Genomic DNA, 24,743 nt, shown 5'->3' with positions numbered 1-24,743 from the left:
CAGAGGTGATTACAGTAACTGTGACAAGAGATGGCAGGAGCTGGTAGACGGTGGTAAGGATATAAGTTGGTGCAACTTACAACTATGTTAAAGGTAGGATGGACAGGGTTTCTCAGTGATGTGGATGTGAAGTGAAAGAGAATCAGTATAACTTCAAGATATTTTTTATTTTCTTTCTTTTGCTTGAGCAACCTAAAGAAAGGAGTTTCCATGTCCTGAAGTAGAGGAAGAGTTAGAAGGAACACCCCTGGGGGAGACAATCCATTGGACATCCTAAACTTGAGGTGCCTCTTGGACATCCAAGTGGAGATATTGAATATGCAGGTGGAGGTGTAAGTCTGGAATTCCGAGGAGAGGTTTAATCTGGGGGGACAAATATGTTGTAAGCTATACAAAGCTTTTGAGTCATGAAACCACCATAGAGAAGGGTGCAGGAAAGAAGAGCACCTAAGGATTCATTCCTCTCTACCCCAGCATTAGAGAGGGGGAAATGAGACCCAGAAGGAGCTTCCAGAGCATAGGAGAAAAAAGTAAATTAATGTGTATTTCATGAATGTGTATTTCACAAGCCAAATGATGAAAGTGTGAAAGGAAAGGGAAGCTTTATCAACTTTGATTCTTAGTCTCATGAAATTTCCCTCTTACTGCACTTTGCAATAATTAAGGATCCAGAGATAGGTGAGTAGCCGTTCCAAATTTTTGACAGACGCTAAGACAAAGAAATACCAAAGGGGTAATTAAACTAAAACTAAAAGCAATAACAAATTTTTCAAAAAGCTGACTCTCATCCTTGGAGAGTTGGACTTTGGACTGGTTATACACATTTAGTTGATAAAGTTGGGCTACTTGCTAAATATTTGTGAAGATGTGGGTGTGACCTCATTCTAAAACTTTACCCAAAAACTTAATCTAAAACCTTAAGTTTATAATTTATAAAGTAGGATTAAGAATATTTGAATGTGGGTCTGGGGTTGTGGCTCAGTGGTAGAGCACTGACCTAGCATGTGAGAGGCACTGGGTTCAATCCTCAGCACCACATAAAAATAAAGGTACTGTGTCCATCTACAACTAAAAATAAATATTTAAAAAAAATTTAAAAATTGGAATGTCTCAAGGGTCACTATAGAAGCAAATATCATCAGTCCTTTAAGAGAAATCTTTACTGTGTAATTTTTATGCGTAAGCATTTTTGTTAATATGATTAGTTTTCAGAATATGATTCTTTTCATAGAGTTCATAAATGTTTCTCTGTGCAGTGCTCAGGTACTATGTTAGGCACTGAGGATTCATAGGGAAAGGGGAGACTCTTAAAACTTAAAAATGCAAATAGTAAAAACTATTCCTATTTGGAACATATGAAATAGGTGACCAGTGCCATTAATCTTTGTGAAATAATTTGCAGATTGTCTCATCAATCCAAAAAGCCCATCCATTTTCTTTCTTTCTTTTTTTTTCTCCTGGTGCTAGGGATTGACCCCAGGGGTGCTTTACCACTGAGTCACATCCCTAGCCATTTTTTTTTTATTTTTTTGAGAGTGAAACGCTAAGTTGTAGAGGCTGACTGGAACTCGCAGTCCCCCTTTCTCGGCCTTCGGAGTTGCTGGAATCTCAGGCATGAACCACTGTCCTTGGCCCCCACTTATTTTTTATTGAAGAGATGATTTGGGGTAAAGCTTCAGATTAAGTTGACATCCATGTCTTTACCTATATTTAGCAAGTAGCTCTAACTTTATCAGTTCCCTAAAATAGAACCTGATGTTCAAGACAAGTGGGTAGGACATATCTTCCCCTTTAAAGCAGCAAATGGTTATGGATTTTACTCTGCATGTGAACATGGACCTTGAGCTCTGCTGGCCTGCATGCTGTCCCATGTGTTCAGGCTCATGAGCTTCTCAGCACTGGTGATACGCAGATCTAACTATAGGGCTGTCATCAGCTGCCTGATGATCTACCTTAAATAGAGCTGTCAGCCATTTTGTCTTGTCCCAGAATGTTCTTTGCTAACAACCCAGAGAGAAGAGAGAGAGCCAAGGTGCCCCACCATCAGCTCAGAAATGGCAAACGTGGCACTCTGTTGTTCCAGCCGTTGGGCTGTGAGCCAGGGAGTGAGAAGGCAACAATAGGAGGGAATAAGCAAACTCCATTTTCAAGTTCAAAGTTCTTTGGCCAAAAGTACTTGCTTTGTCAGAGATGACCCGTGACAGTGAGATCTAAGCTGAAGGCTGCATGCCCTTGTTCAGGGACAATCACTCAACACCACCACAGGTTGAGTCTATGACTGGAGGACCTGGAGCGTATGAGCCACATAGCTTGGAGGGAATCTGACATATGATATACCTTGGATTTTAACCACTTTCCCCCTTTTATTTCACATTTTGAGCTGATGATCACTCCCTCCAGTATTGCAGTCACTGGACGCAGAAATGTTTTTATTGGCTTCAGCACTCTGGCTGTTCTCCCTGGCATTGTGCTGTATGATTTTTTTTTACTATTCAATGTTGTTTGACCATGTGAAAGGGCTTCAAGCTATTTTTATCAACACCATCACTATGAGCCTTAGAGACAGCAGACATGAATTCAGTTCTATTGGTAAGGTCAGTATCTTGGAGTAAGAGATCCAGTTTGGCATCGTGATAAAGAAGACAGACTCCTCAGACAGCCCTCAGTTCAAGGTCTGGGTGTCTCATTTAGAAACTGTGTGGCACTGGGCATTCACTTACCCTTTCTGTGCCTCACCCCTTTATCAAGTAGGGGGCATATTAGTACCCACATTCTAGGGTTTTGTAAGGATTAAACAGTTACTGTAATGCAGTGGTACATAATGACTGTTCTTTAGATATTCACTGTTATTAAAATTGCATAACTCCTCTGAGCTTTGGTGTCCACACTTGTAAAGTGGTTATGTTGTTAGGTTGACTTAAATAATCTAGGGGGACATATCAGTATAGTGTCTGATAGAGAAGTGCTAAATGAATGATATCATCAATAATAAGAAATGCAATCTAAACACTTTTGAAATGGACTTAAAAACCTCATTATCACTTTATTATGTCAGCATCTGTTCTCATTTGATTATTCCATTCTGGCTCATCAATGAAACAGTGACCCTTATGGGTGAGAGAGTAAGGAAATCTCTTGTAATCTGATTGTCTATCAGTCAGTCAATGTGTTTTTGCCAAACATGCCATTCCCAGCTTGGATGAAAAAGCATAAGTTTTCTGCTCCATAAACTTTAGGTTATAATGTAAAAATATACCTGTGTAATAAATTATAATTTGGTACATAAAATACATTAGTCACCAGAGTTCCATTGCATAGGTATAACTCTGCAGAGAAGATAATGCTTTGTGATGCCATGAGAATATAGGCATGGGAGTAGGGGATGTCTCCTAACCAGATTTTAAAACAAAAAACACATGCCTATCATTGGGGATTGTCAGTTCACCTGATTCAGATGTAGTAGGTGACATGGGACTGGGAATTTGGAAGTCCTCAAATGCTAGTTCAGGAAGTTTGTATTTGTTTCGTGAACATTGGAGAGAAAGCCATTGAGAATTTTCAGCAAGAAAAGCATCAGAACTCTGTCTCTGGAAGTAGGCCAGATTAAGAATGTCAAAAGAGCCTGTCTTACCCTCAGACCTTCAATCTCCTTTTTATCCTTTGCCCATGTGCTCTGCAACAGGAAAGAGGCAGAACTGAGAAGGGGAAGATAATGTCATCCAAACCTTGTTTTCATAGTTGGAAATGCCATTAACACACATGGGGGAAAATAAAAGTGACAGACTGAAAAGTTCTTTGTGTGCATTGGGACATGTCAGTGTCCACAAATCCAGGAATTCATTTAGGAATAGGTGGAGGTTTAGAACCCTAGAAGCCCAGGTGGCTGAGGCACCAGTCATGTGGCAACTCCTCAGAAGCAGCTAGAGGCCTGAAGAATGGACAGATTGCCAAGGAAAGGTGACAAAGACCAGTTCTTGGGAAATCCCTAACTTCAGGGGTCTCAGGAGAAAAAAAGAGATGGGAAGGATTCATCAGAAAGAAGAGCTGGGAGGACAGATTGAATATGGGAATGGAGGGTTTGAAGAAGCAGCATTTTGGAAGTGTAAGCTTGACTGGGATGCAGTGAGGCATGAGAATGAAGGAGAGACGGAGCCAGATGTGTTAGGTAGAGCTCAACAGTGGCGGCAGATCCAGCCGAGACATTTTGAGCTCTTGGATTACAAACAGGGCATCTTTATGATCCTGAAGATATTATTCCCTAGGGACTTAAAAGATTCATACCCCTTACCCATAAGGACAAGGGGCTGAATCTGAAAGGTCTTGTTATTCACCCCTACCTTACTGATTACCCTCCAACTTGGCACTTTCTTCTGTTTCTCTTTCTTTTATTAAAGATAATATATGTAGTTATTTGATATTGACTGAATTATATGTGCTCTGATTCCTTCAAAAAAGAATATCTGTTATTTTATCCCAGTGAAATCAGAATTAGAACAAGCTGAAAATAAGGAAGCAGGAGACCATAAATTTATAATGGCATATAACCCCTCAGTTTTTACTTTTTTTTTCTATCAAAAGATCAGCCATTCTTACTGAAGCAGAGGAAATAAGGTGGGTGGAGGTGGCTTCTTGGAACTGGAAATCTTGAAGTTGAACTTGTCTAATGGAAGTAAGAGAATGAAAAAGCAAGAGATCAGTTTCAAAGAGTGGAAGAGTCTAGTTTCGATTTTAGAAATGGAGTTGTTTCATGTGATGGCAAAGAAGGTTTATCATGGTATGTTACTGAAGCAGAGTAGAAATAGTTGGATATAGAAGTTCATTTTGGACAAATGGTCCACATAAACCATAAAGTTACTTGGGATGATAGCTGAAGTGGAATAGAGAAAAGCTGGAAGCTAGTCTTTGTACCCACAAGTTCATTATTACATAATTAATGGGTCTTTCCTTATAAAACAGTGTATAGCCATAGTATCCTAGCAGGATGCTTTGTCATTGGTAGATAGTAGACTGAAGTTGTATTAGATTTTTTTTTGATTGTCATTAAGAGTCACGTAAATGATAAGAGAAGTAGCCAAAGATGATGTGGAGGGTAGATTTTGCATACCAAAATGGAAGAGGCTTTGCACATAGATGGAGAGTAATAGTCTAAATGTAGCACTGAGACTAATGAGAGGAATGCAAGCCTCTATATAGAGCTAGAAGCAAGATGCAGAAGCATTTGCAACCTCTGATTAAGGGGGGAGGGTGCCTTGGAAATGATACCTTTGGGCAGTACCCAAATTTGATTTAGAGCAAACTGAGAAAGGATGAGAAATAATTGCTTAGCAGGGAGACAGTGCAGGTCAGTACAAGCATGAGTAAATTTGGAAAGGCTGGCAACTAAAGGGGCTTGTGTTTGGTATATTAGTAGGAAATGAAAGCAGTAATGAAATCAGTTGTATTAACTCATCTTGTGACTCCAACTGGAATTTGCTGCAAAGATTTTAGTACATCAAGCACTTGAAGGTTCCAGATGTCTAGCTGTTGTAGGGAACAAAGGCAGGTGCAGGCTGCCACTCCAGGTGGTGTCAGCAGCTAGGTCAGCATTGAGCATAAGGTTCCAGATGGAATCTGGGAAAAAAAAAAAAGTAGTATTAAAAGAAGCATCAGTTTGGCCAAGAACTCCACACTCACATGTGTGTCACTCAGACTGCCCAAATATAAACACACTGGGACAGGGCCGCTCCTCACAAATTGAATCAGAACAGGTTTGTTTCTTCCATCACTTTCTTGGAATCCTGTGTTTTAAGGATATGGAAAATCTCAGAAGACAACACAGACCCTGAGCAATCTAGTGCAAGGTCAAATCAAGGAGATTTGGGCACCTTGGAAGGAAAGGGAATGGAAAAAGCAGTCATGGAAAGGGACCTTGAAAGCAAACTTTAAAGGGGAAACTTGATTTCACTGATTTGTGGGAAAATGTGGTCTGTAATCAGATGCTTTTTTTCTTTCAAATGCCTGTTTGGGGTTTTGTTGTCATTTGTTTGTTTTACCAGTGAATTTTGTATTTCTCAATGCAGGGTGTTCTTGGTATTTTGGAAGAAAAAAAAATAACGTACATTGAGGACTTCTTACATTATAGACCATTTAACTTCCATGATCCGGGTTCCAAATGCAAGTAGCAGCCCCCAGTAATTTTGACAACTAAGAGTATTCCATTACTGCCAGTAATCTTTGGAGGGTCACATCAGTTCTGGTAGATACAGGATCTAGACAGAAACTCCACGCAGAGAATATTTCATTCCTTTCAGACATTTCGTTGAACCCAAATTTTAGGAACAGTGATATTCTGGAGTTTTCTTCTGTCTCAATTAAAATGAGAACCTTGAATTCTGACTTCACAAAAGCAGAAGCTCTTGAATTTTTTACTGACTCGATACGATAATGGACAATGACATTTCAGTGCCTTAGTAAAACTCTTCCCCCCGCCCCCAGTCTTTTCATACATCTGCAATTTGTGGCTTCCCAAATTTCACCATAGCCCCTCACCTATTTGGGGCACCAGCAGACATTTTTGTGGGCTCTGTTAGTAGTGACCATGTTCACACTCCCACCTAGTGGACTCATTTTATTTATTGACTTGACAGATATATCACAGACACAGTTTAAGAAACCATTTTGACTTAGTCTACCTTTCCAACACTGCTTAAGTCAACTTTTTCACTACTGTGACTAAAAGACCTGATAATTATAGAGGAGGAAAAGTTTATTTGAGGGCTCATGGTTTTAGAGATCTCAGTTCATTGACAGCTGGCTCCATTCCTCGTGGGGAAAGAGTATGATGGAGGGAAGCAGCTCACATGATCAGGAAGCAGACTCCACTAGCTAGATACAAAATGTATACTCCAAAGCCACACCCCCAATACCCACATCCTCTAGCCTCACCCTACTACCTTCAGTTACCACTCGGTTAATCCCCATCAAGGGGTTAATTTACTGATGGATTGGTCCTAACCCAATCATTTCTCCTCTAAACCTTCTTGCATTGTCTCACACATAATCTTTTGGGGGACACTTCACATTCAAACCATAACAGATACTCAAGGACAAACCCTAATACTTGGGGGACATGAGGACAAGACAAAGCAATAGATGAAATAATGCTAGGGAGGAACCTGCAACCGGCTCTCCTCTTTGGTCACGTTTTTAACCTAACCACACTGTAGTCTTTCTGATATTTAACTTGATAGAGAGCATGAAAGGAGCAAGGATGAAAGCTTTGGCAGGAAAAAAGTCTTCCTTTCTACTTCAGGCAAGTGCACATATGAGTGAAAATGGAGTTCAGACTCCTTCCTGGGACCATCAGCAAGAGGAATGCGGTTAAAGCAAGCTTTCTGAAATTTTAGGAGGGCTGCTTTTGAGAATGTGGGAAGGAGCTCCCTTCCTTGAGAATTCAGAATGGCTCTTCTGCTTGACCTTTAATTCTTCCTTCCAATCTGAATCTTCAAGGCTTCTTTTCCCACTCCCCTTCTGTGACACTCCAGAACTTGAATCCATCATTCCCAGCACATGTGCTGCCTACTGCCGATGCTTTCTTCCTCCAACAAAACATTTCTCCCACAACCTGAAGTAAGCTCTCCCACCATTAATGTCACTTCACTCCAGTTTCTTCTGTATCTGTTCCCTTTTAACCCCATTTTATTGCTTTAGTCCATATTTGGAAAGATTGCTTAGATTTATTTTTATATTCATCTAAGCATTGAAGTGTTTTGCTCAGCCATGTAGACCGTATGCCTTTTTGTGTATCTCAGAAGCGAGGCCCATGCCGTATGTAGTCTCTCCTTTCCCCAGTCAGGCTAAGTATTCTTTATCTGATCAAAATGCTCAGACTAGAAATGTTTTGGATGTCAGATTTTTTTTTCAGATCTTGGAATATTTGCATATATATAATGACATATCTTGAGGATGAGATTCAAGTCTAAACACACAAACTATTTCATATACACATCTAATGCATAGGTAATTTTATATAATATTCTTAGTGTACCTGTGTGTTGACTGTGGCCCATTGTAGGAAGTCAGCTGTGGAATTTTCCACTCGCAGCCTTATTCTGAACTCAAAAGAGTTTTTGATTTTGGAGCATTTTGGATTGAGGATTTTCAGATGAGAGATGCTAGACCTGTATTTGCTTTGACTGACTTTACTCCAGAAGTTAGTAGCATTCTGATTCACAGCAGATGCTTAATGCCATGTGAATATAAGCATGTGGATAAAAACTCTCCTTCACTAACAAGGTTTGAAACAAAAGAAAGGATGTGCCTGTCATTGGGGATTGGCGCCTGCCTAATTCTGAGGGACACGGCCTCTTTCCACTCACACTGTGTCTCTTCTCCTGGCAGGAAGATGAAGTGGTACTCCAGTGCATCGCAAGCATTCACAAAGAGCAAAGGAAGTTCTGCCTGGCTGCTGAGGGACTTGGGAATCGCCTCTGCTTCTTGGAACCCACCTCAGAAGCCAAGGTGAGATCAATTGCCTGTCCTGCACCTTTCCCTGTTGGCCTCTCTCTAGTCACTCAGGGGAAGAGACTGCCAAAGATGGCAATGAAGAAGAAAGTTGGAAGAAAAGACAGATTTATTTTTCAAACTGGAAGCAAATCATCTCTCCTAGCCTGAGAAATGGGATAAAGTAAGATCCCCAAACAGTGAAGGAGTAGAGGTGCTCCTGTCTGTCAGCATTCTCCAGGATGCCAGGATTACTTGAGCTTGCCCTGACTGAGGAGAATGCCTTCTTTGTTATTAATTCCTAGAAATCTGAGTGCATGTTCTTTCCTCTCAGCAGTCATTTTTTTCACTGTGGGGACTCTGAGTTGCTTATGCAGCAAGCACACCCCCTTTGAGTTCTGACTGGGTGGATAGAGATTGTTCTAACAGTTTGCCTACTGGGACCTGATGGGGGAGAGGATCATTTGCTCTGGCCCCTCCCTTCGTAGGGGCCAAACTTTTCTTCCTTCATTTTCAGCCTATGTCTGCTTTTTCGTAATCTGGATGTCAAGTAGATCTGTATGCTCAGCATTTTGGGAGCATATTGAAGTCCTGACAAGACCTGTATATCAGTTAGGATTCTCCAAAGAAATGGGACCATGTGAGTGGGTGAGTGGGTGGATACAGATAGGTTTATTATAAGAAATTCATTCATGTAATTGTGGCTGGTGAGTCTGAAATCTCAAGATGAGATCAGCTGGAAACTCAGGCTGAGTTAATGCTGTAGTTAGAAGCAGAATTTCTTCTCCAGGAAACCTGACTTGTTGTTCTTAAGGTCATCAATTGATTGGATGAGGCACACCAAGCTACCAAAGATAATTGCCTTTATTGAAGTGTAGATGTTAATTCTATTCTAAAATCTACACAATATTGTCACATCAAAACTTTGATTAAATAACTGTAGTATGAACTAGCCAAGTTAACATACAACCAACCATCACATCCTCTAAGCTGTTTTTCTTAGGGCATTTTTTAAAACCAGAAAATGATTTGCACAATCACTGGAATGTCATTTCCCACATAATCATGCACAACACAAACACATAAATTTGGGTCAGGAGTGATGGCCATATCTCCCAGAAGATCCTTCCTTCATGTAGATGCTTCCCCATCCTATCTAGGACATGGATTTCTGAGGACCAGCATTGGTCAGTAACTTGTAGGACTAAGTCTACTTAAAATAGTGGCAAGACAAAGAGCTTTGTCTTTTTTGAGGTCTTAGACTTGATTTCCCTGAGCTCTTTTTCTCATTTGCTTTTGTTTTTTAGCTAGGTATTTTTCTATTCATTCTCAGAAGTCTGAGACAATAGGAAGAGAATTAGATTCAAAGTCAAGAAGTTAATCTTCAAGCATTAACTAATCATATGACCATGGACAAGTTTTCTCATCTGCCAAATTGGATGTAATATGGTGCAGTTGAAGGAGTGCTGGCCTGAATTAGAAACTATTTTGTAGACACTCTTAAGTAGGGCATGAGGCAATGATTTGGGGAACAGGTTCTAGAGCCAGATTGGCAGAATTGAAATCCTGCCTCCACCACTCACCAGGTAAGCCCAGACCTTGGGCAAGTGTATCTCACCTGAGTTGAGTTTCCTCATCTGCCTAGTGGGAATAAATTTTTATCTACCTAACAAGCTTGTTCTCAGGATTAAAGGGGTGAATACATGTTCGTACAGGTAAATTGCCTAGCAAATGATAAGCTCTACATAATCATTCTTTAGGGTGATTTAATTTTGGGCAACCTAATTAAATTGAAACCTGGTTTCTGGTGACTGAAAATAAAGAGAAATGATATATGAAGGTTGTAGTACTGAACCTAATGTTACACACTGAATAAGAGCTAGAGTTGATGACAATACTAAGAAATATTGTTATCTTTTTTTGATTTAAAAAGCTTATGTTATGTGAATGGCAGAAAATTTGTGGGTCAGCTTCGAACTTATAAAATCTCAAGTTTTAAAATGAAAGTCTTAAAGATTCATTTGCTTGTAAAATTACATAATTCTATAAGCATGACTCTATTTAAATTGATCCAACTTAAACCAGATTAAAAAATAAAACTATATATTGTGACCTAACAATGCTTGTATACCCCAGGTATAAAAATGACAATTCATATCACTCTTAAGTGCCTTAGGGATGAGAAAATATTCTAAATCCCTCTTGGCTAAATGATTCTAATGTTAATTTTTTCATTCTGTATTTAAATAAGATAGCAGACTGAAGACTCTTTAAAGGAGATATAGTAATCATACATAATCTTACCACCTGGTCACAACAATTTTCACTCTTGTCCTTGTCCTCTTGCATGTGTATATGGTCAAAGTTGAACTCACAGTGGCTACTCGAACATTATACTTCAGAGATTTAGCCAATTCCTCATTGCTATGTAATCTTTCTCAATGTTAAAAAAAAAATCATGCTTGTGGTTTCATTGTTTTATTTTACCTTTCTGGAATAAATATTGAGGAATGGAATCCATAGGGTCTTGTCAGACGTCTGTAGGACCCGGATACCTTTTCAAATCCCAATATTCACCTTCTTTAATCCATAGGGTTAGGGACATGCTTTCCCAAGAGATTATATCAGTTGTTACAGTTGACATTCCCACTATCGTTGTGTGTGTGTGTCTTTAAGCAACTGCACCACCAAAGTTGTCATAGAGAAATAGGGGCAAGATCATGGAAAAGATAGAGTAGGTTTTCAGATTTCCTGTCGTCATTCCTGGGAACAGCCTTGTTTAGATGAGCCCACTTTGTGGGAGCTTCATTCTCTCCTGAGATCAGTTCCAACTATGCATGCCTCTCTCTGGCTGCCTGTCCCCTCCCTTTTCACTAAATAGTTGTTCTAATTTTCTTCCCTCAAATTTCACAACCAACAGTGCCACTCTTAGGTTCTTGAACCTAAGATAAGTCATGCAGTGAGGTGAGAAGGTGTATTTCTGAGCTTGGTGCTGAGCACGAGGCACAGACATCAAACTCATGGAAGCAACCGATGATCTTGGATGTTCCCAGCCAAGGGCATTTCAAGCTAGTTGAGACTCAGTAAAGTAAGATGAACTCTAGGGGGAAGAAAAGGATTAGAGAAAGAAGAGTTGAGATAAGGTGGTCAAAAAATCTTTTTCATGTCTGGGTCTGTAAAAAGGAGGTCCAAAGAATGAGCTGGTAGGAAATAAAAAATATAAAATCATCATAACTGTCTAGCACTGGGGAGAGCCCTTGTGATTTGACCCTGTATAATGAAGCCTATCCTTCCTTGAAGGTCCCCTAAGTCTGCTGGTATTAGATGATGGAAACACAACTATTCAGCTTCCCTATCAAGTAAGCACAGGTCCAGGAATTAAAAAGGGACCTTGCTTTGTAGGAAAGACTCAGTTATAACCAGAGACCAGGATACATAAAGAGGAAATGTTCCTTTATTTTTTCTTAATAGTAATAAATGCCATTTATGATCATTTTAAAGTAGAAAACATATCAGCACTGGTCTTCTCAAAAGTACAAAAGATGAGAACACTGGCTTGCTAGCCAGAAGTGTCAAGCAATGCTCTTATGCAAAAATTCTTGCAGCTGTTCAGGGACTGGCTCTGAATTTCCCACCTCCAGATTCCTGCTCAGGCCACAGCAGGCTGGTATGAAAGTCACCATGGCTTAAATGCCTCAGGCACCGCAGGAGCCAGTATATCTTACAACAACTTCACAAGCACAGCATTTGGGGACCCTGCAAAAGATGTCCCTAGCTACAAGTGTTGCCACACTCATGCAATCACAAAAATGTGGCTGTCCATAAGTTATGGATGCTCTGCACAGGCCAGATGCAGGCTGCCAGTCAGGGGTCACTTTCATCACCAGCAGTGTTCCCTGGTAACAATCAACATGCCAGTTTTATCTGATTGCCCCAGGAACAAAACTGGAAAGTTAATTGGGAGGTTAAATTCCCATGTAGAAGTAGAAAACAGTTTCACAACCATTATCCCACAGTAATCTTCATTGATGACAATTACTCAACTTCTGTGGTCTTGTCAGGCGTCTGTAGGACCCGGATACCTTTTCAAATCCCAGCATTCACCTTCTTTAATAATAGATCATCATCAAAAAGTGAAAAGTATATGGACCTTTTTGTTTCATTAATTTTAAAGATGAATTAACTGAAATAGGTGGAGTGAAACAATGTAGCGTAGTTCCTCTAAGTCAGTAGCAAGTTTTCTCAAATCCTTGGGCCCTGGGTGTATGAGCACCAGGTTCTACCACCACTCCCCCCACCACTCCCCACCTCACCCCTGCTTTTTTTTTTGGTACTAGGAATTGAACCCAGGGGCACTTAACCACTGAGCCACATCCCCAGCCCTTTTTACATTTTTTTAAAATTTTGATACAGGATCTTGCTAAGGCTGGCTTTGAACTCCTAATCCTCTTGCCTCAGCCTTCAGAGTCTCCTCCCTTTTGAGGAACACTTTGTCTTACTGATCATGGCCAATTTAAACTGGAAAATCCAACTTTAAAATCCAGTTTCCAAAATGAAGGTTTTCTATTGTTTTCACCTCCTGTGTTTAAAGAATAGTCTGTTATCATTTCTTGAAAGCTGTACAGGTTCTCAAGATCTAAGATTACACATTAGCTGTTGAATAAACATCATTATATAGATGACATAAATCGACATACAGTTTTTAGCTAAAAATAACTTTCCATTATTTTTTTTAATCTTGAGTTTACAATTTGCTATTTACTCAAAAAAAAAAAAAGTCTCCAAGTTTGCAAGACGGAGACTAGGCCTGAGGTTGTACATGTTCTTTGAACTTTTGATTTATATTTTAGTAAGTTGTATTCTCTATGGACCTGAATATGAAAAATTAAACTACTACAAAATTTATTTAAAAAAACTCAGGTACTCGGGGCATGGTGGCGTGTACCTATAATGCCAGCAACTCTGAAGGCTGAAGCAAAAGGATCACAAGTTTGAGGCCAGCCTCAGCAACTTGGAAAGACCTTGTCTCAAAATAAAAAGAGACAAGGGGATGTTGCTCAGTGGTAAAGCACCCCTGGTTTTAGTCCTTGATATCCAACAAACAAACAAAAACACCCCTACCAAACTTTCATGTAATATGAAATAGCGAATAAGTTGAGATTGTGGTTGTCTTTGTTTTTTACATTAATCGGGCATCCTAGGCTATATTCCAGGTACTTTAATGGTGCCTACTGCTTAAGTTTTATGTCCCTATGAAGCAAACATTGTCATCACAAAGAAGAAACATTAAGAGTTTCAATTGTTGAGTGATTTCCTGAAGATCCTTCATTCTAAACTTAAATCACTAATTTCTATACTACTCAGAAAATAAAAGGTGAAGAAGCCACATTATCTTTGCAGTTAGGCTTAAAGAGCACCTGGGTGCATCTTCATGTCCCTCCACAACCTTTCTACATCTATCCACGAATTCCTAACATCCCAAAGTTAGAACTTTGCATTTAGCTTAGATCATAGAGGAACTATGAAAATACAAGTATTGTGAGCAAGCACATGAAACAGCATTATTTTTATAACATTTTTTATAGCATACGTGAGATTACTGTGTATTTTCTTCAAAGTAAGTTTATAAAGGGGAATAAGGCAGATGACTAAGTGTTTCTGTATCTGGGATACAAGGCACAGAAATGGAGAAATTTGGGGTGGTAGGGAGCAGACTTTACTGTATTGAGTTATGCTGGTGTGCCTGTCTGTGAGCACTGCAATTGAGCACTGTGTAAATATTTAGCACTGTGGTCAGTAAACATGACCTTGGAATCAGATGGTCTGGGCTAGTGTTTCTGCTTCCCTTAATAGCTGTGTGACCCTGGGCAAATGACTCTTTCTGCCTCAGTTTCCTCCTCTTTAAAACTGTATCCATCTCATAGAATCATTATGAGGATTCAATGGCATGCTTCACAAAGTGCTTTACAACATCGTTATATCAAAATCACTATTTTAAGCAGTAGCCTTTATGATCCCTATCATAGAGTCAGGTACATACCTTGTCCTCATGAAATGTTGATGGACTCAGTTATATTGCCTGTATATTGAATTAAACTAATGAAATACTTTGAAGGCCTGGATTTCAGGATCAGGAGGACATTTGTAACGTGAAAAATATTAAGGAAAGTCAGAAAGTTAGGTGAAAGGTATTGAACAATGAGTAGCTGGTTTTAAAAAGTCAATGAGTCCGTGGAATATAGGTTTTTAATTGTTTTTGGTTTCCCATTTGTTTCTGTTGTGGTCAGAGAACAAACTGTCTGAATTCAATCTTTTGCAATTTACTGGGACTTATTTTATGGCCCAGCATATGGTTCATGCAGCAAATGTCCCATGTGTACTTCAAAAAATTGTATATTCTGCAGTTGTTGCATATCATACTTTATGAATGCCAAGAACATTTATAGTAGTGCTCAAACATTCTATAGCATTACTGAATTATACCTACTTGTTCTATCAATTCCTAGAAGGAAGATGATAAAACTGTTGAAGGTTGTCGTCTCCTTTTAGTTTTGTCCATTTTGTGCCATGTACCTTACAGCTCTATTGGTAGGTACATGTATATTTGGGCTTTCTGTTTTTCTTGATGAGTCGATTCTTGTTAAATAATTCACTCATCCTTGGTCTTATAGTATACTTTGATCTTAAGGTAGGTTTATTGCCTGTGTGGTTTTGTTTTTACCATGTTTATGTATTTATATCTTTATATTTAAAATATGTCCCTTTTAAATAGCATGGAATTAGGTGCTATCAGCCTCCCCATTTGGTAGTCCCTGTTGTTTAATTGAAGTGTTCAGTCCGTTTGCTTTTATTGCAATTAAAAATCTATACTGTTGGGTTTTAGTCTTGCATCTGGCTTTTTTGTTCCCTCTGGACTTTGTTCCTTTTTGCTTTCTTTAGGAGAAATTGAGAATTTTTCTGTCTGGTTGGTTTTGTTTTGTTTTTAGTATTCCCTTTTATTTCCGGTGTTGGCTTTTTAGCTCTATCTCTTTATATAATTTTTGAGTAGTTCCTTTAGGAATTCCAGCACAAATTAACTCATTACAATCTACCTTGAATAAATATTATACAATGTTTTAAAGTATTCTTTATGCTATTAATATCATCAGGTATTTTTATTTATGTTGTAAATTGTGCAGGACGTTCTTTCCTTATTACGGTCAGTCAGTCATCAGAAGGCTCAGTGGTACATGCCTGTAATCCTAGCAGCTCGAGGAGGCTGAGGCAGGAAGATTGCAAATTCAAAGTCAGCCTCAACAACTTAGTGAGGCCCTAAGCAACTTGGGGAAACTCTGTCTAAAAAATAAAAAGGGCTACACATGTGGCTCAGTGATTAAGTACCCCCAGGTTCAAAAAAAAAGAGTGATAAAGAGACTCAATTGTCTTAAAGAAGCAGATTAGAGAGGAAAAGAGTCTTTTATACTATTGACATATTTACCATTTTAAGTACTTTTTATTCTTTCTATTAGATCCAGATTTCCACTTGGCAGGATTTTCCTTCAGTTGGAAGAATTGTCCTTTAGTGTTTCTTGGGGAGCAGGTTTGCTAGAGACAACCCCTCCAGCTTTTGCTTGCTTTATTGGAAATATCTCTTTTGTCCCTATTTTTGTGGGTTGTTTTCTCAGTATATAAAATCCTGGCTGGCCTTTTTCTTCTTCTTTCTTTCAGCACTTTAAATAAAGACGATGGCTAATTGTCCTTTGGTCTTGTTGTTTCTAATGGAAAATTAGCTCTCATTCTTACAAATCATCCTTCTGTGAATAATAAGTCTTTTTTCTTGAAGGATTTCATATTTGTTTTCTTTATAACTTTGGTTTTTAGTAGTTTGAATGATGTGTTTGAGGGTAATTTTGTTTTAATTTATCCTACCTGGGTTTTGCTGAGCTTCATAGATTTCTTGGTAGTTGTATTTCATCAAGTTTGGAAATAGGGACCATGATCTCCTAAAATACTTTATCTGCTGCCTTTGTGCTCTCCTGGAGCTCAGTTGCTTATGTTACGTTGTTTTATATTGTTCCACAGATCACTTTGACTATTCTTTTCTTCAACTGTTTTTTTTTCTATTTGTACTTTAGTCTGCATATTTCCTATTGACTTCTTTTTATTACTGCTTCTGTTCTAGAATGTAAAAATCTATTAACCACTTACAGTTAATTTATTTTAGGTATTTTATTTTTAAATTCAAAAATTTATTTTTAAGGTTTTTAATAGTCTCTTGAAATTATCTCTTCTTCCATTAGTCCCATTTTTTTTCCTGAAAAAAAAAAAGTTTCTATAAAATTTACATTTGTGCATGCCTTTAATCCCCAGTAGCTCTGGACGCTGAGGCAGGAGGATTATGAGTTCAAAGCCAGCCTCAGCAACTTAGCAAGGCCCTAAACAACTTAGTGAGACCCTGTCTCTAAATAAAATATAAAAATGGACTGAGGATGTGGCTCAGTGGTTAAGTGCCCCTGGGTTCAATCCCCAGTACTCCCCCCCACACACTCCCACCCCAACCCCTCCAAATTTACCTTTATAATAGTTCATTTAAATCCTTGACTACTCTTCCGACATCAGGTCTGTCTGTAAGTCTGATTCTAAGGACTGATTTTTCTCTCAATATTTGAGGTCACATTCTTTTTCTGTTGTTGAATTTTTATTGTATATTGAGCATTGCAGATGGCATTTATAGTTAGTCTCGGGTCTGTCACTTCCCCCCTGCAGAGTATCTTGCTTTAGCAGGCAGTTAAATTGCTGGTACATCTCCTTGGTCTTGGTCTATTTTAATTTTGCCCTTAGTTGTAGAGCCTAGTTCTTGGTGTAGGGATATAACTCATTTGGGTTTTAATAAAAAGCCTACAATATTTCTTAAATCCATCTGATACAGCAAGATTTGAACACCCAATTTCTACACTCCCGAACTTGGTAGCTGCTAAAACTTTTGCTGACTTTTAGCATTCAGATGTTGCTTTTCACTAGGTTATGGGGACATTGCCCCATATAGCTCATGAGCTGGTCCAAACCTTGAGAGTAATTGGTACATCAGACTTGGGTTTTCATCATCTGTGGTGGCTCCCTCCTTTCTAACATTAACATCTTCAATTTCCAGACAGTCCATCAGCACTAGACTCGGGCTTCTGACTCCATAGCAGCCTTTTCTTATATCTACCCCTGTGGATCCTATGAAGGGCCACACCTTCCAGGGAAAACTTAATTAAACATGGATATCACTTGGCTGAATTTCCAACTTTAAGAGTTCTATTTCCTCCAGTTTTAGGTTACTCCCAGCACCTTCAAACAATTTAATTTTTAATACTCATTCAGAATGTATCATTGTTATTAGCAGCAGAATTATTCCACTGTGTCTCCATCCTGACTTGAAACTCGGATCGCATCAATGAATATTCACTTCATCTATGAAGAAGTTGAGTATTCAAAGGAAGAAAATGGTTGCTGAAGCAAAGTCTGGGTTATCAAGAAGGAATTTCCATGATGAGAAGCATGTTTTTAGGCCGTGAGGAAAGGGGCTCTAGAAAAGAAGATTTCAAAAGAGACCTAACAGATGAGCTGCTAGTGAGGGGATTAAATTGAGTGCAGCTTTCTTTTCTTTTCTTTTTTCCTTTTTTTTTTTTTTTTGTAGTTGTAGATGGACAGCATGACTTTATTTTATTTGCTTATTTTTTGTATATGGTACTGAGGATCGAACCCAGTGCCTCACATATGCCAGGCAAGCACTACTGAACCACAGCCCCAGCTCTGAATGCAGCTTTCTTGACATGCACAAGAAAGAGGAGGTGAGGGCACAGACTCCAAAGTAACAAGGATGGAAGCTGAATGTGAACAGGGACTTTTTTACATTGGAGGAAAAGAGGAACTGGTAGAAATCCCATTTGAAATGGAGGTGAATAGAATGGCATTAAATTACATTCAGTTATGGTTTCTGGCAAAGGGACCAAGCAGGGAGGAGTCCAGTGTGACGTTAGAGTTATGGGCTATAGCTGCCTCTGATGACATACTGTGTGGTGAAATACTGAAAAAGTACTAAATTAGGACAGAGGGTGGTGATGGCACTTATGACATGTTACGTTCAGAAGGCCTGTAAGACATCCAAGAGGAAGTTTTGATAGACATCTGGATACACAGATCAACAGTTCAGATAGAGGTAATATTTAGGAATTATTAGTTTACAGATAGCAAATCAAGGTGAGAGTAAGTAGAAAACATGGAATAGAAGAGACAATGGCCCAGAAAATGATATTTAAAAACTGACAGGAGAAACGCACTGCAGGGAACAAGCAGGAAATATCCTGAGAGACCAGAGGAAAAATGTACATGGTTATGTCATATAAGCCACAGTAATCAAGAGAATAGTGTCGAGAAAAAGAAAGAATGCCAGTGAATAGAGAAGAATGCCACATGGAGGTTGAGTAATGTGAGGTTGAAGCGTTTCCAAAGGATGCAGCAATGAAGAGGCTCATGGCAGTCCTGGTGGGAGCTCTTCAGTGGGGTGATGAGGGCAGAAGCAAATTTAGAGAACAAAAAATAAGGAAATGATGATAATCAGTGCAGACCTCTCTGAGAGAGAATGAGAGGTGCATAGGGTCTCAGGATGGACGGACCTTTCATGCTGAAGGGAAGTTATAGCAGAAACAGAAGAGGAAGTAGATAGAGGAGAGGGAGGAGGATGGCTCAGTGTATGGAATTGCTGATATGCAATGGCTGGTATTATCAGAAGAGAGGAGGAATTGAACTTGAGAAAAAGGAGGAATTCCTATGCTACTAAAAAGGAAGGATAAAGGCAAAGATGTAAGTAAATCTGTAGGTTTCCTGCAGAAAATTTTGGAGAGTGAGTGACTTAGAGTAGCAGAATTGCTTAGCAGTGTGAGGGTCGCCGGGCCAGTTGAGGTTGATGACCATGAATGTTCACTGCTGCCAGTTTTCTGCATGGTGTCCCTTTCTACAGCAGTCTGAGTGCAGGGGTAAAGAGGGTGGATAAATTGAGCCAAAATAGTGCCAGGCAAGTGTGATAAGTGATGAAAAGATTATGAAATTTGAAATTTAAGTTGTATGAGACTGGAACCAAAGGCTGGAATGCAAAGGACTAGGGAATATAAGTGGTAATGAGCCAGCAAGAGAGTTGGAAGATGAGTAGAGGGTTAGGCAGTGGGTGTCTGAGGTTTCAGAGTAGAGCAGTTTGACAAAAACAGGCTCTGGATATGTGACCATGTGAGACAGTGGTAGGAGTGGAGCACAGGAAACCATTATCAAAGAGGAAGCAATATAACTGAGAGGCCATAATATATAACCAGTTATTCATTTATGTTTTAGTTTCCTAATGTTACTATAACAAACTCCCCAGACTTATGTGGCTTAAACCTCAAGAATTTATTTTCTCATGGTTCTGGAGGCTGAAAGTTGAAATCAAAGTATTGTCGGGCCCATGCTCCCTTTAAAGTCTTTGGTGGTCCCAGACATGCCTGAGCTTGTGGAAGGATAACTGTGATCTCTGTCTCTGACTTTCCATTGCCTTTCTCCTTGTGCACATCTGTGTGTGTGTGTGTGTGTGTGTGTGTGTCTGTCTGTCTGTCTGTCTGTCTCTCTGCATCTGCCTGCCTGCCTCCACAGTGCATCTCCATTTAAAGGCCATCAATCGTATTGGACTAGGTCCCACCCCAATAATTTCATCTTGATTGCATCTACAAAAACATATTTCCAAATGAAGTCATATCATGGGCATGGTGGATGGGGAGAGTTAGGACTCCATAATATCTGTTTAGGGGCTTTTGGTAAACCCAGAGCAATGTGAATGCTCGAATTATCAGGAATAGGGTTGAAGAGAAGCCAGATATTTCAGTGAGGGAAGAAAAGGTCAAGGAAGTTCACCAGTACCAAGAGAGAGGAGGTGTGTGAAGCTTAAAGGAGGAGTGAACAGGTTGTGGGAGGTGAATGATGTGGAGACGGCACTGGAGGGAGAAGGCACAGACCCTGCTTCATAAGCCTGGATTCTGTAGGTATGAGAGAATGAGCATCCTGTAACCCACAGGTCCCTTGGGAGGACCAGAATTTTCTTTTTAAGTTTTGAAGTATATTTAACTCTTGGAGAATTATAGCAAAGTACAGATTTTAAGGGGGCAGCTTGATGATTTTTTTTTATACATGTACATACCCAGGTAACCATCACCCTACTGGAGCTCCACTTCCCGTGAGTGGAAATGTCTCATTCTTTTGCCATCCATTTCAGCAGCCACAAGCCCCATGTGGCTATTGAGGAAAAAATGTGGCTGGTGCAATCGAGACTCTGAACCTTAGGTAATGAGCAGGTGGCTACACTTTGGATGGTACAAAGAGTGTTTCCATCATCTCAGAAGCTCTCTGGTAAATCTTTAAGTTGACACCTACTAAGTCCCTCTCTTCTCCCCCAGCTCAAGTAACCACTGATCTCATTCAATCACTGTAGGTTTTCTTTCTACTCCTGAATTTCATATAAATGAAATTTCAGGCCTTCTCTTTGGGATTTAGATATCTTCTCTCAATATAATGTCTGTGAGATTTCATCCTTCTGGTTGAATTTAGCAAGTTTCTTTTTTTAATTGTATTCCATTTAGTGAATATATCATGGTTTATCCATTTTATTGATGAATATTTGGGTATTTCTAATATTTGGTTATTAGGAATGGAACCACTATAAATATTCTTGTGTGTATCTTTGGACAAATATGCTAATCTCTTGGGTGTATACAAAGGGGTATTACTGCCGAGTCTTATCCTCCTTCAGTGGTATAAGAGAGGTCCAGTTGCTTCATTATACAAAAAATAAATTACTGTTGCATTATAATTATACATACAATGGGATTCACATGTACCTACATATAACATTTGGTGAATATCATTTCCCAGTACTTCTTTCCTCCCCCTTACCCCCTTCCTCTTCTGGTCTTCCTTCCATTTTGAGATCCCCATTTCCCCCTTTTTCCTCTGTAGACTTCACATATGAAAGAAAACATTCAACCCTTGACTTTCTGAACCTATGATAGGAGCAAGGTTTTGTTCAGGCTAAGAGCACAAAGTGCTCAGGGAGAAAATGGGATGGGTCATAGAATAAGTCTTCCTTCAGGTTTAGAAGGGACAAAAAACTGGGTCAGGTTTGGAGGGTGCAAATCTTATGGAAATGAGAATATAGAAGAGGAAAAGTGATATGACCAAGGATTAAGAGAATGGCAGTTGTCTAAAGAACATAAAGGTCTGAACCTCTGTGGATTCAGTTCTGCAATCTTCAGGATTGTAGGCATGCTGTCGTCATTCCAACAGACCCCCACATTCTTTTCTTTTAGCTACCAAAGTGCCTGTTTGCGAGTCAAGCCTTGTTGCCCATTGTCTGGGATGAACAGAGGTCCTGGGGTGGGTGGCAGGATCCTGCCATCATGAGTGGGCTGGCCCTATCATGGCAATATTGGAGTCCAGGGTAGATCTCCACATTGAACAGTTACTCTACATTGGGTTGCTATTCATCTGGGCCAGAGAAAATTATTGTCACATGTAGGCAGGACCAAAAGACTCATTTCATATTAGTTCACACATGAATTTGTCAAAGGACTGGGATACCATCCTAACTTTGCTCACATTCTGGAAACAGAGCTCCACATTCCATTTCTCCTCAACTGGCAGACAACCTGTTTTCTTTCAGCAGTTTTCCTCCCATTTCTACATGCACGCTGACTCTCATGCCCTGCTATTTCTAACAGCGAAGAAATGGAGAGGGAAACAGATATCCACAAAATAGCTTGGAAGTCACTCGCAACAGATGTCAAGTTTATTAATGCATTTGTCATTTGCTGGATCCGTAGTTTAAAAAGGGGAAAAAATAAAAGTCCAACCTCTTAACTCTGAGATCTCTTCTCATCTATCTTGTCCTCCTTCCTACCTGAGTTATGAATACTGTCATGATAACTTATCTGCTAGAGGCAACACCTGCCCCCACTTTTTATTTAAAGGCAATCTGTACCTCAGTGGTGGAAATCTTCACAAAGAATTATTCAGTGTGTAAAGTAGCACCAGAGCTCTGCTGTTCATTTGTCATTTACTTGTTCACAGCAGGCAAATGGCCCCAGGTGAATTATGAGCAGGTATTATTCATACCCGGCTCTTCGGATCTAATAGCTGCTATTTTTGTTTCGATTAGCAGTATTTTTTTTCTTTCTCCACCAATTTCTAAACTTACTAATGAGATCACAAAGGCTTGCCTTTTTAAAAATGTGATTAGAAGAACATCTCTTCTCAAGTTGTTGCTTTTACACAGAAAAACAATGTGTTGTGTATGCATTAGAACTTGATTCCTAAGAACACAAGCCACATTGTATCTATCGTCTTTATTCTTCCTGAGTATTTCAAAACCTTGGGATCAAACTGAAGTCATGGTGTATGATCTTTTGAAGTTGGGTGCGTATTCATAACTCACAAATCACACTTCTGTTTACAAAGAACACTGGATAGTGATCCAAGAGATCTGGCTTTGATTTCTCTCTTGCTTGCTTAAAATGTTATGCAAAATAGTTTCATAGGCCTGAGAGGCCATCTGTCATCTAAAGAGCCTTTTGTTAAGGGAATGTTTAAAATTATTTCAGAAGTTAAGATTTTTAGACATGAATGTCTTTATTTCTCTTTACAAATAGTGTACCTGTCTATTTAATGTTTCATGGATATCAGAAACTCCTGATCTTTTTTTTTTTTTTTAGTTGTAGTTGGACACAATACCTTTATTTTATTTTTTTATGTGGTGCTGAGGATCGAACCCAGGGCCTTGCACATGCTAGACGAGCACTGTAATGCTGAGCCACAACCCCAGCCCTCCTGATCTTTTTAAATAATGACCTGAACAAACTCTATGAACCAATATTTCCTTTAATCAATTTTTTAAATTTATTATACTTTGTTACATTTGACAACAGAATGCATTACAATTCATATTACACATATAGACCACATTTTTTCTTATCTCTGGTTGTACACAAAATAGTCACACCATTCGTGTCTTCATATGTACTTAGGGTAATGATGTCCATCTTATTCCACTGTTTTTCCTACCCCCATGTCCCCTCTCTTCCCCTCATACCCCTTTGCCCTATCTAGAGTTTGTCTAATCCTCCCATGCTCCCTCCCAATCCCATTATGAATCAGCCTCCTTATATCAGAAAACATTCAGCATTTAGTCTTTTGGGATTGGCTAACTTCACTTAGCATTTTATTCTCCAACTCCATCCATTTACCTACAAATGCCATGATTTTATTCTCTTTTAATGCTGAGTAATATTCCATTGTGTATATATGCCACATTTTCTTTATCCATTCATCTACTGAAGGGCATCTAGGTTAGTTCCACAGTTTAGCTATTGTGAATTGTGCTGTAATGTGGCTGTGTCATTGCAGTATGCTGTTTTTAAGTCCTTTGGATATAAGGAGTGGAATAGCTGGGTCAAATGGTGGTTCCATTCCAAGTTTTCCAAGTAATCTCCATACTGCTTTCCATATTAGTTGCACCAATTTGCAATCCCACCAGCAATGTATGAGTTTGCCTTTTCTGCCACATCCTCACCAACACTTATTGTTGTTGATGTTCTTAATAGCTTTCATTCTAACTGGACTGAGATGAAATCTTAGAAAAATTTTATTTGTATTTCTCTAATGGCTAGATATGCTGAACATTTTTTCATATATTTGTTGATCTCTATTTCTTCTGTAAAGTGTCTGTTTAGCCCATTTATTGATTTGGTTATTTGTTTTGGGTTTTCTTTTTTGGTATTAAGGTTTTTGGGTTCTTATATATCCATGTATCCTAGAGATTAGTGCTCTATCTGTGCATGTGGTAAAATTTGGTCCCAGAATGTAGGCTCTCTGTTCACCTCACTGATCATTTCTTTTGCTGAGAAGAAACTTTTTAGCTTGAATTCATCCCATTTATTGATTCTTGATTTTAATTCTTATGGTATAGGAATCTTATTAAGGAAGTTGGGGCCCAATCCAACATGATGGAGACTTGGGCCTAGTTTTTCTTCTATTAGATGCAGGGTCTCCAGTTTAATTCTTAGGTCCTTGATTCACTTGAAGTTGAGTTTTGTGCATGGTGAGAGATAGGGGTTTAATTTCATTTTGTTGCATATGGATTTCCAGTTTTCCCAGCACCATTTGTTGAAGAGCCTATTTTTTTCTCCAATATGTTATTGGTGCTTTTGTCTAATATAAGATAA

The 24,743-nt window shown here is 39.1% G+C and overlaps 1 protein-coding gene across 1 annotated transcript in view; it reads left to right on the top strand.

Moving 5' to 3' along the window:
• Positions 1–6,053: 6,053 nt before the first annotated feature.
• The window catches only part of Ryr3 (ryanodine receptor 3), a 360,681-nt gene continuing 341,991 nt past the window's right edge, over positions 6,054–24,743 (top strand). Inside the window, exons 1-2 of the mRNA XM_071607412.1 lie at positions 6,054–6,142; positions 8,364–8,499. Coding sequence (XP_071463513.1) covers positions 6,054–6,142; positions 8,364–8,499 — 225 coding nt within the window. The remainder of the gene's footprint in view (positions 6,143–8,363; positions 8,500–24,743) is intronic.

The sequence above is a fragment of the Marmota flaviventris genome, chromosome 2 (genome assembly GCF_047511675.1).
Source record: "Marmota flaviventris isolate mMarFla1 chromosome 2, mMarFla1.hap1, whole genome shotgun sequence".
Taxonomy (NCBI): Eukaryota; Metazoa; Chordata; class Mammalia; order Rodentia; family Sciuridae; genus Marmota; species Marmota flaviventris.
This window is presented reverse-complemented; position numbering and strand designations above follow the sequence as displayed.